The 14847-nt window shown below is 40.6% G+C and overlaps 1 protein-coding gene across 1 annotated transcript in view; it reads right to left on the bottom strand.

Annotated features, from left to right (window-relative positions):
* Positions 1-14847, bottom strand: part of LIMCH1 (LIM and calponin homology domains 1) — a 157825-nt gene that overhangs the window by 20860 nt on the left and 122118 nt on the right. Inside the window, exons 16-20 of the mRNA XM_088524767.1 lie at positions 14812-14847; positions 9407-9533; positions 6693-6847; positions 6088-6490; positions 2301-2522 (exon numbers count right to left, since the gene is read on the bottom strand). Coding sequence (XP_088380893.1) covers positions 2301-2522; positions 6088-6490; positions 6693-6847; positions 9407-9533; positions 14812-14847 — 943 coding nt within the window. The remainder of the gene's footprint in view (positions 1-2300; positions 2523-6087; positions 6491-6692; positions 6848-9406; positions 9534-14811) is intronic.

Consider the following 14847-nt stretch of genomic DNA (forward strand, 5'->3'; position numbering starts at 1 on the left):
ATACAACCTCACAACAGAGAGTCGGGACACAAATTAAACAGATAAAATACAAAAACAACACAAGCGTCAGAGCAACTAGAGGGAAAAAAAGAAAAGCTAGAAACAGCATCTCTCAAGAGGCAGTAGGCTAGTGCCTTTGCGTTTTATCCAAAGGCTGGGAAGGATAAAGCTAACAAGTCTCTGAACTATTTCAGTGACGGAAAATGTACAAATAGAGGTAGTGAAAGAAAGTTAAAAGAGGCTTTGAAATAGGCTCATCTGCATTTATTCATGTAAGTTTTCTCAGCGAAAAAATATTTTGATTTCTTCCACTCCAGATAACTCTGTTTCTTCATCTTGGCTGCTTTTCTATACCTATTTCTGTTGTCTTCTCATTCTCTCCTAAAAACTCAGTAGGGTTAAGCATCAGACAAAAATCTCTACGAATGGGTCACATTAAGCACATGCTTAAATTATAAAGCAACACTCCTTTTCTTTCGCGAAGTGCTGCACTAGTTACTTTCTCGCAAGCACAAAGAGTGGCCAGTGGGGCCGAGTTCTCTTCTCACAGAGGCAGCACAGCAGTTAAGTCACCAGAGAGGTGAGGCCCACACCTCTCACACCACACTGACCTGCCCAGCAGTGCTGGCCCATGCCTCTGCACACAAGCCAAATCTTGGTGAAGACACCGAGTGTCATTACCATGCCCCATCTCTGCAACATGGCACCTAAGCCCTTACCATGCATGCGTGAACTAGGAAACTCCTGCAACAGTTGTTACTGCCTCTGACTTGGTCTAAATCACGGAAGACTGGAAAATTAAAACTGAGAAGTATCTGGGTGAACAGAAACAAACAACTAGAAGGAGCAGAATGGCACTATTTGTGTGCAAGGACTCTGAGAATTCACGCCATTCAGCTTCCTCTGCCAATTTTACCACTAGGATTAAGACCTGCAGGCAGAACACCAGACGCAGACATTTGACAGGGCACCAAACAGGTACAAAGAGGCCCAAGCTGTAACATGGACGCTACTGTTGGGTTTCCTCTCAATGCTTCCATGGCTGTGTTTGCCTGGAAATCCTAAAAAGGGGACAGTAACACTTTTATTCAGCTACTTTTTTTGATTGCCACTGTGTTTCTAACCTACATCAAGCTGAGGCCCTTCTCTTTATCCTCCAAGCATCTCCAATACCAGTTCTCCCAGATGAGACACAATGCTTACCTGACTTCCCCCTGGGAGACAAGTGGTCTCTGCTCTGCCAGGTCTGCCTGCTTTCCTGCAAATCACCCACTCAATTCTGCACCCACTCCCTCTGACAGAACCACGTCTGTGCTCACGACACAGCCCCATGCTCACTGCAGACTGGCATGAAGCAGGGAAACGTGATAAGGCACAAACCCCTCAGCATGAATGAGCCATCACTCCCTGTGACAGAAAGCTGCCTGCTCCCTCTCTTATCCACCTGGCCAATGCTCACAAGAAGTCTGAGGTGAAAGCAAAAATTCTCACACTGCAGCTCTGACCACATCTCTGATTCTCTATCTTTGTCATTACAGAGCAAAAAACATTTATAATTCTCCATCCTGCCATTTGTTCACACTCCTTCCATACACTTTATTTGCAGTTCAGTCCTTATTTCTTGTTTTATTTTTACCATCTACTTTCTTTTATTACAACTTTGTAGCATCTAGATTCCTGCTGCGATATGCTCCATTTTTTTTCCTGCCTTTCTCTCCTGGGAAGAGTAGGAGAGAAAGATGAAAAACTAGAATTAATTTGTTTCTTTGATAGGGCAGTTAAGACACACATTGACCCAAGAGTATTTCAATAACTCATCCTCTTTTCTAATATTTCTGAGGGGACTGAAAGCTGAATGCTCAAAGCTGCCAGCATATTCAGATCCTCTTTGAAATTTGAAAACTGAGACTAGTTATAATGGCTTACACAGCCCAATTATGTTGGTGATCTAATCAGCTGCCACCAGGAGAAGAGCTGAATAAATCTGCACAATAGTTGGGACACAGACTCAGTTTCTCACTGGCCCAGCACATTTAAAGCACGCTTATCAGCTGCAGGACATCCAAAGAGAAGGTGCTGGCTGCAGAAGGGTTTTGAACCTTCCCATACCATTTCTCTACCCACAGACCAAAGGCAGAAGACTTTAATTTATAAAGGGCTATTTTTTTTTTCTGCTCTGGGCACATCCTTTGAAATAAAGCAAATGTAACCACTAGGGTTTCATTATTTAGTGATTAAACACATTATGAGACAGAAAATTGGCAGAGAAAATAAGACCGATTCGCCCATGTTGCTCTTACTGTTGGCTCTTTGTGCACGCTCTGAATGGCAGGCCTCTGTAAGCCGAGCTCAGTGCTTGTGGGGTCCTTCTGCAACTCCACCAGGGGCCTGTCCCCTCTGGCTACTCCATCAAATTTCAGAGATCTGCTTGGCGAAGGAGTAAATACTACTGTCGTGCACTCTTTATCCTTCTCTTCAACTCCATTGACATTCTCGCCATTCATGCTGACTTTTCCATCTACCTGCGGAACACAGTTAAACAAACATGCTGAAGAAATTAGCTTTCAATGTAATTTAGGAGATTAGGAACTCAGTGTAGCATTATTGTTATCGTTACTATTACACATCATTATTATCGCTACTACTATTTTTGTTGCTCTTGTTAGCACCATCTGTACGATCAGTGCAAGACGGAGTCAAGCACACATGCAAATAATAGACACAAACCCCATTCTTTGAGATTCATAAACAAAATGCAGACAGAAAGTAGGAATTTTCCTGCATTCCCTGGTCTATCTGTCTCTGTCTCCCTTTCTTTGTTTCTCAGTAACATACAAACACTCTTTGTGCACATCACATAAACAGGGCATTTTAAAAGGAGAATAAAGCTTTGAGATAAATTTAGACTTAAAACTTCTGGGTTTTGCACTGCTTCATGCTAGACGAAAGCAGGTCTCTCCAGGACTAATTACACTGATGAACCACTAAGCAGTCTCACAAACTCATCACATCAGCAAACTGTGTTTTTTGAGGAACTCTAAAGGGTTCAGAGCAGCAGAGTTCATCCATATTTTTTTCTTCACTGCTTGTAACAGAGAAGAAAGGAACCAACAAATATAATAGGGCATTTTACCATCTCCATGAAGCAATAAAATAAATAGCTGCTTTCTCAGAAAATAACTTTATGCAATCTCCATGAAAAAGAGAGAGTAAAAACTCTCATCTATTTTGTCCTCGAAGTCTAGTTAGCTCCCTGGTGGGCATATATTCCCCTGAGGAGGTCTTACACAAGGAAGAAAACAACAAATAAGCTCTAGACAACTAAGAAGTCAAAAACAACTTCTTCCTATGCAGCATAACTGAATCACCAACACTTTTTTTAAAAAGTCTTTAATATTTCAAAATTATGTTTGGAATGAAGGTGGCGTGTAAAGTGTTCACATTAGGCTTGGATGCCTGTTTGTGGAAGCCATGATATTAAAAATGTCTTGTTCCAAAGAAGCTACAAACCATTCACAAGAAGGATCAGTTAGAATAAGCAAGAAGACTGGCATAGCACAAGGTTCCTGTAATACCATATTGCACCTGCCTAGCTACAACACAGGGCTTGTCAGGAGAGGCAAATTTTAAAGAGCTGAAGGAGGGCTTTGCCACACTGTGCAGAGATCCTTCAGTGCAGGAGGAACATCATGGGAGACCATGCAGAGGTGAGGGAGCAACTGTTCTGACTGACTGTTCTCTGATAATAAGTGGATGTGGGGGTAATAATGACATAGATCAATGATTTCTTTGAGGAGCTAACTGGGATGAACATGATGTCCACAGGTACTGCATAAACAAAAAACACACGTAAAAACAAGCTCTGAGTTAAGAAATTCTGTGGGATCTTTTCACTTCAAAATGATACTGAAAACCGATGCAACAAGCATCAGAACTGCTCTGTTGAACTGGAACACACAGTTTAACACAACAAAATAACTTGCAGTGTTCTCTGCTCCATTCCTTTTTTCTCCACTCACATACCTTCAGCACATTACTTTTTGCAGCTTGGATACCTCAAGAGCAGCACTTCAACTTGGTATATGCAATCAATGCTAAGCTAAAAGTAAACCCAACTCCCGCAGATGTCTTGTATGCATGCATTAGAGATCTGTTCTCTATACAAAGGTGATTAACTAAGAGGTCATCTCAGAGGCACTGGGCACCCTCAGCTCCTGCAGAAGTGCAAGGAGGTAAAGTCAACTAGCACCTCTCACAGCCAGCTCCTAGGCAGGGGAGAAGCAGGCAGGATCCACAAGATTTTCAACAGCTCAGACAACTTTTTCATATGAAAAGTTCCTTGTCTTTTCCCATTGCCATCATCTACTCAACATATAACTACTCATAAGGCTTATTTCTAACTGCAAGTGTGGGTAGATGTTGAACCCCAAGTCTTCTGGGACTGTGTGCTGGATTATCTACAAGAGAGGCATGTCATGAAAGCTCTCAAAAATAGAAAAAGCCAGAAAAACACTGGCAGGCCAGACCATCCATTTTCATGTCTCTGTTTAGACTAAGACATTTCTCTATTTATATTAGGGAGGAAAACCAACTGTTTGAATGATCAGGACAGATGCCCTGGCTGCAGAGTTAAACAAACACTCTGCTCTCCTCCTGATCTGGAGCAAGTCAACATATTGTCACCAGAGCAGACAATTGCTGATAAACTGGTGTTTCAGGGTGAAGTAAGTCTGTAGCTGTGCCTTCTAGAGAATAGATTTATCTTGTTAAGATCAATCACATTGTTCCACATCAAGCAAACAGGATCTAGACTCTTAGGGGTGACTGAGGGGGAAAGCATCTCTATGGTAGTTTCTATATGTGAACTACACATGCATTAATATGTATAGGTGTAATATATACATACCCTAGTCCTACCAGGAAAAAATATGTCAAAGATCAGGAAAAAAAACCAAAATCGATGAGTAACTAAAGCAGTGACTAAAATGTAAACTCCAGGAAAAGACCAGCTCAGGTATAAAGAGATAGGAGTTACTAGTTCCGCATTTTAACCAGTAAACATTGGGAATTGGGGAGGCTTTTCCCAACAGTTGAGGCAGACTTCAAGAAAAATGGACATTGAAACACCCTTTGTCACTATCTGTACAAAGCTGACTAGTATTTTAAAGAAACAAACCACCTGAATAGATAGGGTAGCAATGTTGTCTCTAGCCCGGGCATCAGCAGGCCTTCTGAGGTCCTCCTGTGCTGCTAGCAAAGTTACAGTGATGGTAGACACAAGGGGACCAGGACTATGCAGGCTTGGGAGATGCCTGCCAGGAAGCTTCATAATGCCAAGGGCAGCGGCTACTGCAAGGGTAAAAGCTCGGGTAAGCTCAAGTTTTGTCACAGGCATGATTCCACCAATATGTTCTCCCTAAACCTGCATGGACAGTTTATAACCCCTCTTTACTCTAGTGAAGCATCTTTGCCCATTCCCCAACCCTGGTGAGAAGCAGAACAGGCAGCATCTGTGGGCCAGCTGCTCCTCAGAGCAGAAGGGGCAGGGAGTTACCAGTGAATACAGGCACACTGTAACGTTTCAAAGCCTTATGATTTGGTTGAATTGGACAGACTTATTTGGGCATGGCAAAAATCAAATCCCTGATGTAAAAGTCAGTTTGGGCCTTGCTCCAAACTTTAGGGCCTCCAAATTCCCACCCTTCCTCTCTGTTAAAACAAAAAAACAAAACAAAAAAACAACAAAAAACCACAAACCAACCAAACAGCCCACAACATATTTTTCCTAATCTCTTTCTCACTAAATGCCTTATTTTTTTCTTAAGATTCTTCTCCCCCTGCCCTTACCCAAACAAATCTATCCTGAGGAAGGATGTCTTGCAGAAATTTTCCATTCTGAACAGGTCAAGTTTCAGAAGATGCTGGTAAGCAAGGGTGACTGGGAAGCACAGAGCACAAAACTAATATACAACACATCAGAATGTTGCTACTGTTTTTCAGCTAAATGGCATTAAACATTTAAATATGCAGATGATTTGGACATTCCTCTGTCTCCTAACTAATTCGGGGCAATGTAACACATCCTACCTTAAAATTTTTTAAAACTTGCTGTGTATTTTTGGGTTGTGAGTAAGGCTTGGGTGTCAGCATAGGCACAGCCTTGGAGACAACAGTTTTGCTCGGAGATGTGCGGCCCGTCGAACCACTGGGCTCTAACTCAGTGGTTGGAATAATGGTTGCTTCAATGGTGGCAGTGAATTTTGGAGCAGGCAGCGACTGCTGCCTTAAGTATCTTAGAGGATTTGGGTCTTTCAGTGGGGAATCTGGCTCCACTGAATGGCTTCTCTCCAGAATTTTTGGCATTTGCAGGCGCTCAAGGACAGCTTCGCTAATGGTGAATCTTTCGATGTACTGCTGGAGGATGCTCTCAGCTTCCTCCTGGGACTTTGCATTCTTGTACGCCTCATGAAGCTCCCTCTCGCGCCTCTCTCTGCAAGGGAGACAGCACAAGAAAAAACACCACGTGAAAACTAACACTGGCAACCATTCCCATTTCCTCAGCTCCAGGCCCATCCTTCCCCCTCCCTCAGCTCAAGCCTTATGGGCACGGCTGCCCACCGTTATATTTTGCCTATGAAGTACACAGCATTTTTAGCCACGCATGCATGCAGCACTGCAGTAAAACAACGTACTTCTCTTCCACAATTTCTCGGTAGGTTTTGATGCTTTTTCTTCGCTCGTTTGTTCCCTCTCCAGACAACAACCTTTCCATTTTCTTTCTCTCTGCTTCTTTTTTTATTAAATCCTGTGAAGCACTCCTTCGGCGACTCTTCCACCGAGCAAGGTCCTATGAAAGAAGACAGGCACCTGAATGCAGGGTTGCAAACAGATGAAAACTGGCCACAGAAAGCAACGAACCCAGCTAGCCACTTTGTTATTCTCACTCACTCCCAGCTACTGACTAGGCAGACATTACCTGCATGGACATTTGATGCAACACCTTTTATTTCAAAGGGAAAAGAAGATTATACTATAAAATTAAGACATTGCTTGATTTTTTTCCTACAATAGGACAGAGTGAGAATTTCTTATTTCTGTTGGTGTCAGCCAACTACATGGAAGGATTGCTGATCAGGAGTGTTCAGCCAGAAAACAGGCTTAAACTCTTCCTCATGGGCATCCTACAGTACTTTGGCTCTGGCTCCAAGCAACACATGTTATGGACTGAAGTGGTTCAAACCTGGTTGACCTGAGACATAACAGACCAAAAATACTATATTTGGCACAGATCTGTGTTGCCATGCCCTTGTTGGGGCAGCAATCCTATTCTTTTTGAAAATTGCCCTTCTAAAATTGTCCAGAACCACCAATTCTGGTTCTTCACCCTTCCTGCAAAATCAGCCTTACACAAAGACACAGAGAGCCACAGAAGATACTTGCTACGGGTATCTATTTTTGCATCTAGCCTGTGTTATGAATTCACAAGTCATGGAGAGTGCAGAGACAAGATTAATTTCACAGTAAAATATTACAGCAAAGAAATGTTTCTAAACCATAAGGTTTCTCTGCAACAAAACAATAAAAGAATAAAGTTCTGTTGTAAAAAATAACTTCTGTAGTACTTCTGTGAAGAAAAGAACTTTACAGGAAACTGAAAGGGCACATTTGTCATTAACTTTACAACACTGGGAAAACAGTGTACAGATTATATTCCATGTATTCTAATGAATTCTGGTTTTAATAAAAACAGTGATTCTGTGTACATACACAATTCAAATACTATTTCATAAATCGTGTTTTTCCAAATATTTTAATTGCATTTTTATTGGTAAACAGCAGAAGGTACTGTAAGCATAGCTTATTTTATTAAAACCAGGAAAAATCTTCTCATTTCTAATTTAAAATGTGGTCTTAAAACCACAAATTATTGATGTTACACTCAAGGGAATGCTCATTAAAGTATTTCTCCACATGACCTACATATATCAGTCTATAATCCCCTCCTTGAAACGTGGTCTTTCATTTTCCTCAGTTACTGATTATTCTCATTGAAGTACAAAAGCATTTCTTTGTTCGGCTATCCCACTATTGCCTTTTGTTTGGAAATAAGTTTTTCATTAGCAAATTCCATAACATAAGCCTTCTTCCTCTTTTTGTAATTAAAAACCAGACATGTTTATCTTTTCCAGCTCTGATGCTTTAGAATAACAATAATAGTAAAAAGCTATGAAACTGCTAATTGCTGGCAAATTTACAGCATGGGCATATAAAGAATATCAGACCATGAATGTAGTGTTGTCTCTACAAAACCTGCTGAATGCCAAGGACATTCCACTGAGGCCATTTTTAGCAGCTCTTCAGAATTTTCAGTTTGGTGTATAAGGTGCTAAGGGCCTGGACAACCAGTGCATATTAGCTAAGAGCATTTTCCATTCAACAGGAAAGAGTTCTCAAACCTCTTGAATTCCTTTGGACCCATTCTTATCTCTGCTGGGAAATTATGGCTTCCCACACAAACAAATCACTCATTGTGATCTCCTCATTGTTCTACTGACAGTTATTGCTTAGTTGTATATACTGTTCTTTTTTTTTTTTGCATTTTCCTTGAATTTTCTATCAGAAACATCTCTGAGATTCTTCATAGTAGCTGTTTTATAATGGGAATTGCCATATCAACTACTTGAATTCAATGCATTTTTTTTTATATCCCAAAATGCTCATTTAAAATCAGGCTTTCAGGAATTAGCATGATTGATATTGGAATTCCTGATGCTAGCCCAACCACAAATCATTCACAATGCTTTTCTGATCCTAGGGTACTTAGTTATTAATTTCCTGGACACAATGCAAAATGCCAGGACAGCTTAGAAAACATGTTAAGTAAGAAGCAATGTTTTACCTACTCCTTTACCTAACGTGTGATGTATTAAGCAATGTTCTGAAGGGGCTTGTAATACAAGCAGGGTGTATCTAAGTTAAAAAATGTTTGCTTGGATAAGATGGAAGGCATTTTCTGTATCCATCCAAGACCAGTCCAGGCCTTTATCCTCCTGATCCGTCTTCTGTTGTGTCACTTGTGATATTCATATACTATAAAAAATACAGAATTCATCACACAACCAGTCTGCTTCCATTTTTACAAGCCACAGTTCAACTATATTTTCTTATGAAGCAAAATACCAGGCACACATACAGAGGGACTTGAAGACCTTACATTCTGTAATTTACATCAAATTATGAACTTTTATGCTTTTAGAAATAACCCACTGAAAAACACAAACAAAGAAAAATAAATCCTTATTATTTTTAGTAGAGCATTAGAAAGCAACTGTAAATTTAGCAGGTTTTCCTTTTGCCTCGGTAGCCAGCCTCAATGCTGCTTCTGGGGATAATGTTGTATACTCACATCTTGCCATCTAGTCTCATCCTCTTTGAGTTGGTTGTGTATATTCTGCAGTTTTTCATGGCGAGCTTTGCTATGAGGCTGCGTCACAGCTTCATCTTCACACCTCATGTCAAACATGCTCACGCTCCTAAACAAAGAGGGGATAACAAGAAGCGCACTGTTACAGCTTGTATTCCTTCAGCATTTTGGAGTCAAGGCCACATGAGGGTGCTACAGCAGAATCAAACACCTGCACCGTTTAGAAGCTCCCAAAAGCAGCAGTCCATCAGAAGGACCAGTTAGCATCCCTGCGACTTCCACATCGTACTTCAGGCACTATACTCCTCAGTCTTCTCTTGTTACAGTTAGTTGACAGCAACTCCATCTCTCACTAAATAGCGCTACGAACATTAAAACGCCACACTATCTTTTAAAACTCCAACAATAATAGCTCTTATCAAAAATATTCTATTCAGAGCTGTTTTCAGAATATTTAACTCTCTGAAGATCAACTTCCCAATCAGTTTTCAAAAGCCCTCCAATCGTTCTTGTGTTGCAGAGATAAGCTTTCACTGCATTGTAAAACAAGAGAGGCTTGAGAAGTACATTGTGGGCAGCACGACAGGCTACGGGCTATTGTTACAGGAGCTGGGAGAGCCTGCCCGGAGAAGGACATGCACTGCAAACAACATGCTACTTCCTCCTCTGCCCTTCCCCTCCCTGCTTTGAGAAACTCAATGCTATCAACACCAACTTATTAATACATCTCATCTAACAAAGGAAAAGCTAACTGCACAACAAACATTCACGTCCAGGCCCCAACGATTTCTTTATACACATTCTATTTCTGTCCTTGACCTTTCAAAAGTTAGAAAAGGGTCCTAGTTTGATATCACACATATACTCACGTTACCTAAGGATGTACACATGAAGATGATGTGCTTTAATTTCCCCATCCTCACTACCTATTACTACTAAAACATGACCTCAGTTGTGCCATTAAAAGCAAAAGCAAAAAAAAAAAAAAGCCATGCAATTCCACATGAGGTAATTTTTCACAGCCATCTTCAAAAGATCATCTGTAGCTTAAGTGAGCCAATTAGCAGGAGAAGCACCGAACAAAGATAAAATGGCAGGCAGCTATGTACATAGGAATCAAAGACAATACACATGGAAAGCTGCGCGTATATAAATTTAGCCCACATGTATATTTAGGCAAGCAAAGACATAAATGAACCCCACATTTATATTCAAGCAAGCGAAGACGTGAATGAACCTCTCTCAGGAATGAAAGGTTTGGCCAGTGCACAGATCCCACCCTGGTTAGTAGGTATTTGTTCAGAAATGAAGGACAGAACACACACACAAGTGCCTTCCAGCATGAGCAACAAGGTCAGCATTACCGCCCAGCTTCGGCTCTTAAACCGAGTGTTGAGGAGCAGCACACTAATTTGGGTTGGGGTAATTTAACGAGTTCTTTGCTCAGGATTGGATTGGAAAACTCTTAAAAACAGACTAGAGAGACAGACAATTTTGTAGTTGTTTTCAAAACTAAAGTAATGTCACCTATTATGGGATATTTAAATATCACCCATACTTTGTGGGAAAGGGTGGGAGATGCATAAATTTATTAAGCAAAGTCACCCTAGGTGGGTTTGTTCCAGTTTAAGAGCTTTTGAAACTTGTATTAAGAAAAAGTCTATGGCACCTTGTGGCTACTGGGTTAAAGTGGTTGCATAGCTCCCTTCCTGTACCCTTCATTCAAAGAATTTTTCATTCACATACACTAAAGAAAAGCAGGAGACATCAATTGCTGGTAACTGCTTCTAGCAGAGTCCATGAGTACTAGCCATCTGTTTGCGATGGGAGAATAAAAATATTTTTATACCAACAGTCTTCTGAGGTCCTAATGAGAGGCTACTATTTCTTCCCTGCATCACTCAGGTCTCTCAGGGTGCATAAAGACAGTAAAACAAAGGTTTTATGTCTGTTATCGATACAGTAAAAAAGCACTCTAGGAAAGGCTGCAACCTAGGCCAGGAATCAAATTATGCCCTGGGACTCCATATGCAGCTTGTACTCTAGTTGTCACCTCCTGCTGCTGGGCCTTCACTGCCACAGATAAGCAACCTGACAGGTTCACCCTAATGCCAGCTCTGCAGTCACATGATGTAATTTTGCAAACATCTTCCCAAGACAGCACCGTGCTCTGCTCTGATCAACACGTAATAGCCACTATAAAAGCCACCTAGGTCCCTGAACACACTGAAAAGGACAAATGAAAGGTCTACACTGACCTCTGCCTGGCAAATGCATCCCCAGAAAACTATCCACGAAACTGGAACTCTGGCTTTCTGCCAAAAGATAGTTTTATTATGAATCCTACATCAATTCTTCCCATTTCTCTTTCTTGTATAAGCTGCAAATGACTCCAATCTGACACTAATACCTGTATGAATAGAGCTAAATGTATTCCTTCTTCCAACCATGTCCCAGTCAGCAAGCACCGGGCGCGCAGGTAGATGGGGGGTGGGTTGTAAAACTCATGCTCATGAATTTTCTGCCATGAGCAGAGCTCTGAGTTTCACATCCAAACTCTGTAAGCAATACGCCTTTCTGCTGACCAGTCTATTAAATCTGCTGTTCTGACAAAGATATGGGACAAATCACTGAGCACATCTCCTGTCTATTTTGGTAGGCTAGGTCTCTGGAGTAATGTGATTCTTAATTTACAGTACTTTATTATTGCATATTAGGGTTGTTCTTGTCAGAGATATCATACAGTGCAGCACTTAAAAAGTCTGAAAAAGTACTGAATAAAAAACGTCCTTGAGATTTCTAAAACCCTTGTAAAATGGTCCTCAAGGACTTGAGTGTTCAGACTACACAATTAAAAAATGTGAAATATGGTGAACATTTTTTTTTATGGGAATATGTTCCAAATCTTTATTCAAAGCAGTTATCTGGCTGCATTACCATTTTATAGACATACTAAGACTTAGCAAACCCAAACAAAACATAAAAAAGTGAGAATCTGGCTAAAGAATCAGACTCTAGTAAACAAGCATATCTCAGTTCACTATAATTTGCTTGTCAGGCTTCAAGCAGAAAATGTAAGTGTAAATCAACCCTGGGCTGTCAGGCTACCACCAAATTTTACCTGTGTATCTTCCAGAGATGAGAACTGGACTGACAAGTAGCTACAAGCTAGGCATAGGAAAGGCAACTCTAGGGAAAAGAGATCTGCCACATTGCAGTCACACCATTAAGCTGACCTTCTTGTGCCTTTCCCCCTTCAGAAAAACTTGTCTTGCTAGCACTTTACCACTTAACAGAGTGCCCAAACACACCATCCTTTGGCTTTCTTCTCTCCATTCTGCCAAGACTAATCTGGAGGGAAACAAAGAAGCCCAAATATAGCCCATACATTTCCCTTCCCAGATCCAGAACAGATCCCACTTCCACACTGTGTCATATGGAAGGTTACAGGCACCCAAAACCTGAGAGAGTCTGGGGAATGGAGAAGGGAGGGAACCACTAGCAACCTCTTGCTTCCACAAGAGAAAACTCATCCGTCCGGCTGTGTTTACACCGTTGAACTATCTTTCATTACATCTATGGAGTCTCCAGAGCAATCACATTGACTAGCCACAGCCGTCTCCTTTACTGAGTCCTGCCAAGTACTGCCTTTGCTGGACCTTGAGCCAGACCTGGGCTGAGGACACCGTCTAACTGCCCTGACCACCACTACTGCCTGCTGACCATCGCTGCCAGCACAGGGAGCTTGGCCAGGCTCCCTAGGGACTTCCTAGTACTGCCACCGGGACACAGCATCTCTCCTCAGAGTGAATTCCATCTAAAGGAGACCTAACAAACACATTGGAAGCATTTTAAGTGTGCGTTCAATTTATTTTACCCACTTGCAAGCCCTGTTTTATTAGAATCTTCATAAATAGTTGGTCTTCAGAAGGAAAAATATAAACTTAGATTTGTAAGAACTCTTAAAGACAGTTTTAAGAAAAGAGTTGCTTTGTAAAATATGCACATCTGGAAAGGATAAGAGTGTGGCTTGAAGAGTTGTTGTTTTGCTTTTTTAAACAAAATCATCATCAATGTGGAATAAATATGATTTATTTACATCTTTAGTAGTGTCACATTATACAATCAAACACATTCCAATGCCTCTTTGAAGGCACCTCATGTTTTTATCATACTTGCACTTAATACAGATGGACTTAATATGCAGAAATGTGGGCAAACAAATGAACCAACTGATCAGATAGGTTCTACCATTTAGGAAATGGTAGAAAGGCCTCCATTGCTAAGACCAACACTTCTGGGTTGTTAAGTGACTTTTATCCCATCTCTTAATCTGATTGAAAAAAAATCTGCAGCTTGGAAATTATCACATCCATTCTGAAGTCAAAGGATACTGTCTTTGCCTAAAGAATAAAGTAAAATCACTAGTGTATTACAGATCTTGTAGAGAATATCCAGTACATGATATACAGTACATATCCAGTATTTATCATTAGAAATAACTAGAGAAAAGGGTGAAAAATTACAAATTACTTTCAGGATCTATTTGCTTTAAAGAAACTCTACGTTATTGGTATTTGGTTATTTTATCTGAGAGGCAGTGAAGGTCACATGAATTTCTGGGCATGTAAGAAGGATATTGCGGACACTATTATGTGGATGGTCTCCAAATGACTGCGGTTTGTAAGTAAGAATAGTTAATATTTTCACAGAACTTGCAAAATTGCACTGCGTGTTACTCAGAACTACAATTTACATGCATCCGCACAGTTAATATGTCTGAGTGCCATAAATATCACAGTCCCATTTCTAATGTGAAAAGTAAAGTATCAGAGTGAAGAATTAAAAAATGAAGTTCAGTACATTATTAAATTTGACTTAACCTAGAAGGATTCAAGAAAGTTTTAAAAAGACAAATAATGAGCAACTGAAAACTTATTTTCCTGATGGTTATCTTGATGGTCACAATCAACTTTATGTTACTCGGAGTTTTGTTTTCTCCCTGGGAAGTTGCACAGGTCACATCTCTCTCTCTTCCCAATACCCAGCCCAGGTTCAACCCAATTCCCTTTAGTAGTAATTGACCAGAGGTGATGGAAATTCAGAAGAAAAACAAAACAAAAGAAGAAAAAAAAAAGAGAGGAAACAATACTTTAAGCAATAGCTGCATATTAGCATTATGCTCAGTTTTTTACATAAAAATTATTTTTAGTTGCAAAGTCAGCCATATTGCATTCCATTTTTCAGTGCTTTGCTGAAAAATTTATTTGCTGAAACACTGCAAAATAACAATGAGGCATCAACTGCATTTTAAATTAGTAGAAAGACTGGAAAGCATGCAGTGTAAGCTGTTTAAAACAGAACCTTGTGAGCACAAGACAACTTACTCTGCGTCATCAGACACAGCAGTTCTGGGGCCGAAT

The sequence above is a fragment of the Tinamus guttatus genome, unplaced genomic scaffold (assembly GCF_059628265.1).
Source record: "Tinamus guttatus ecotype Peru unplaced genomic scaffold, ASM5962826v1 Tinamus_guttatus_pri_ptg000213l, whole genome shotgun sequence".
In the NCBI taxonomy this organism is placed as follows: Eukaryota; Metazoa; Chordata; class Aves; order Tinamiformes; family Tinamidae; genus Tinamus; species Tinamus guttatus.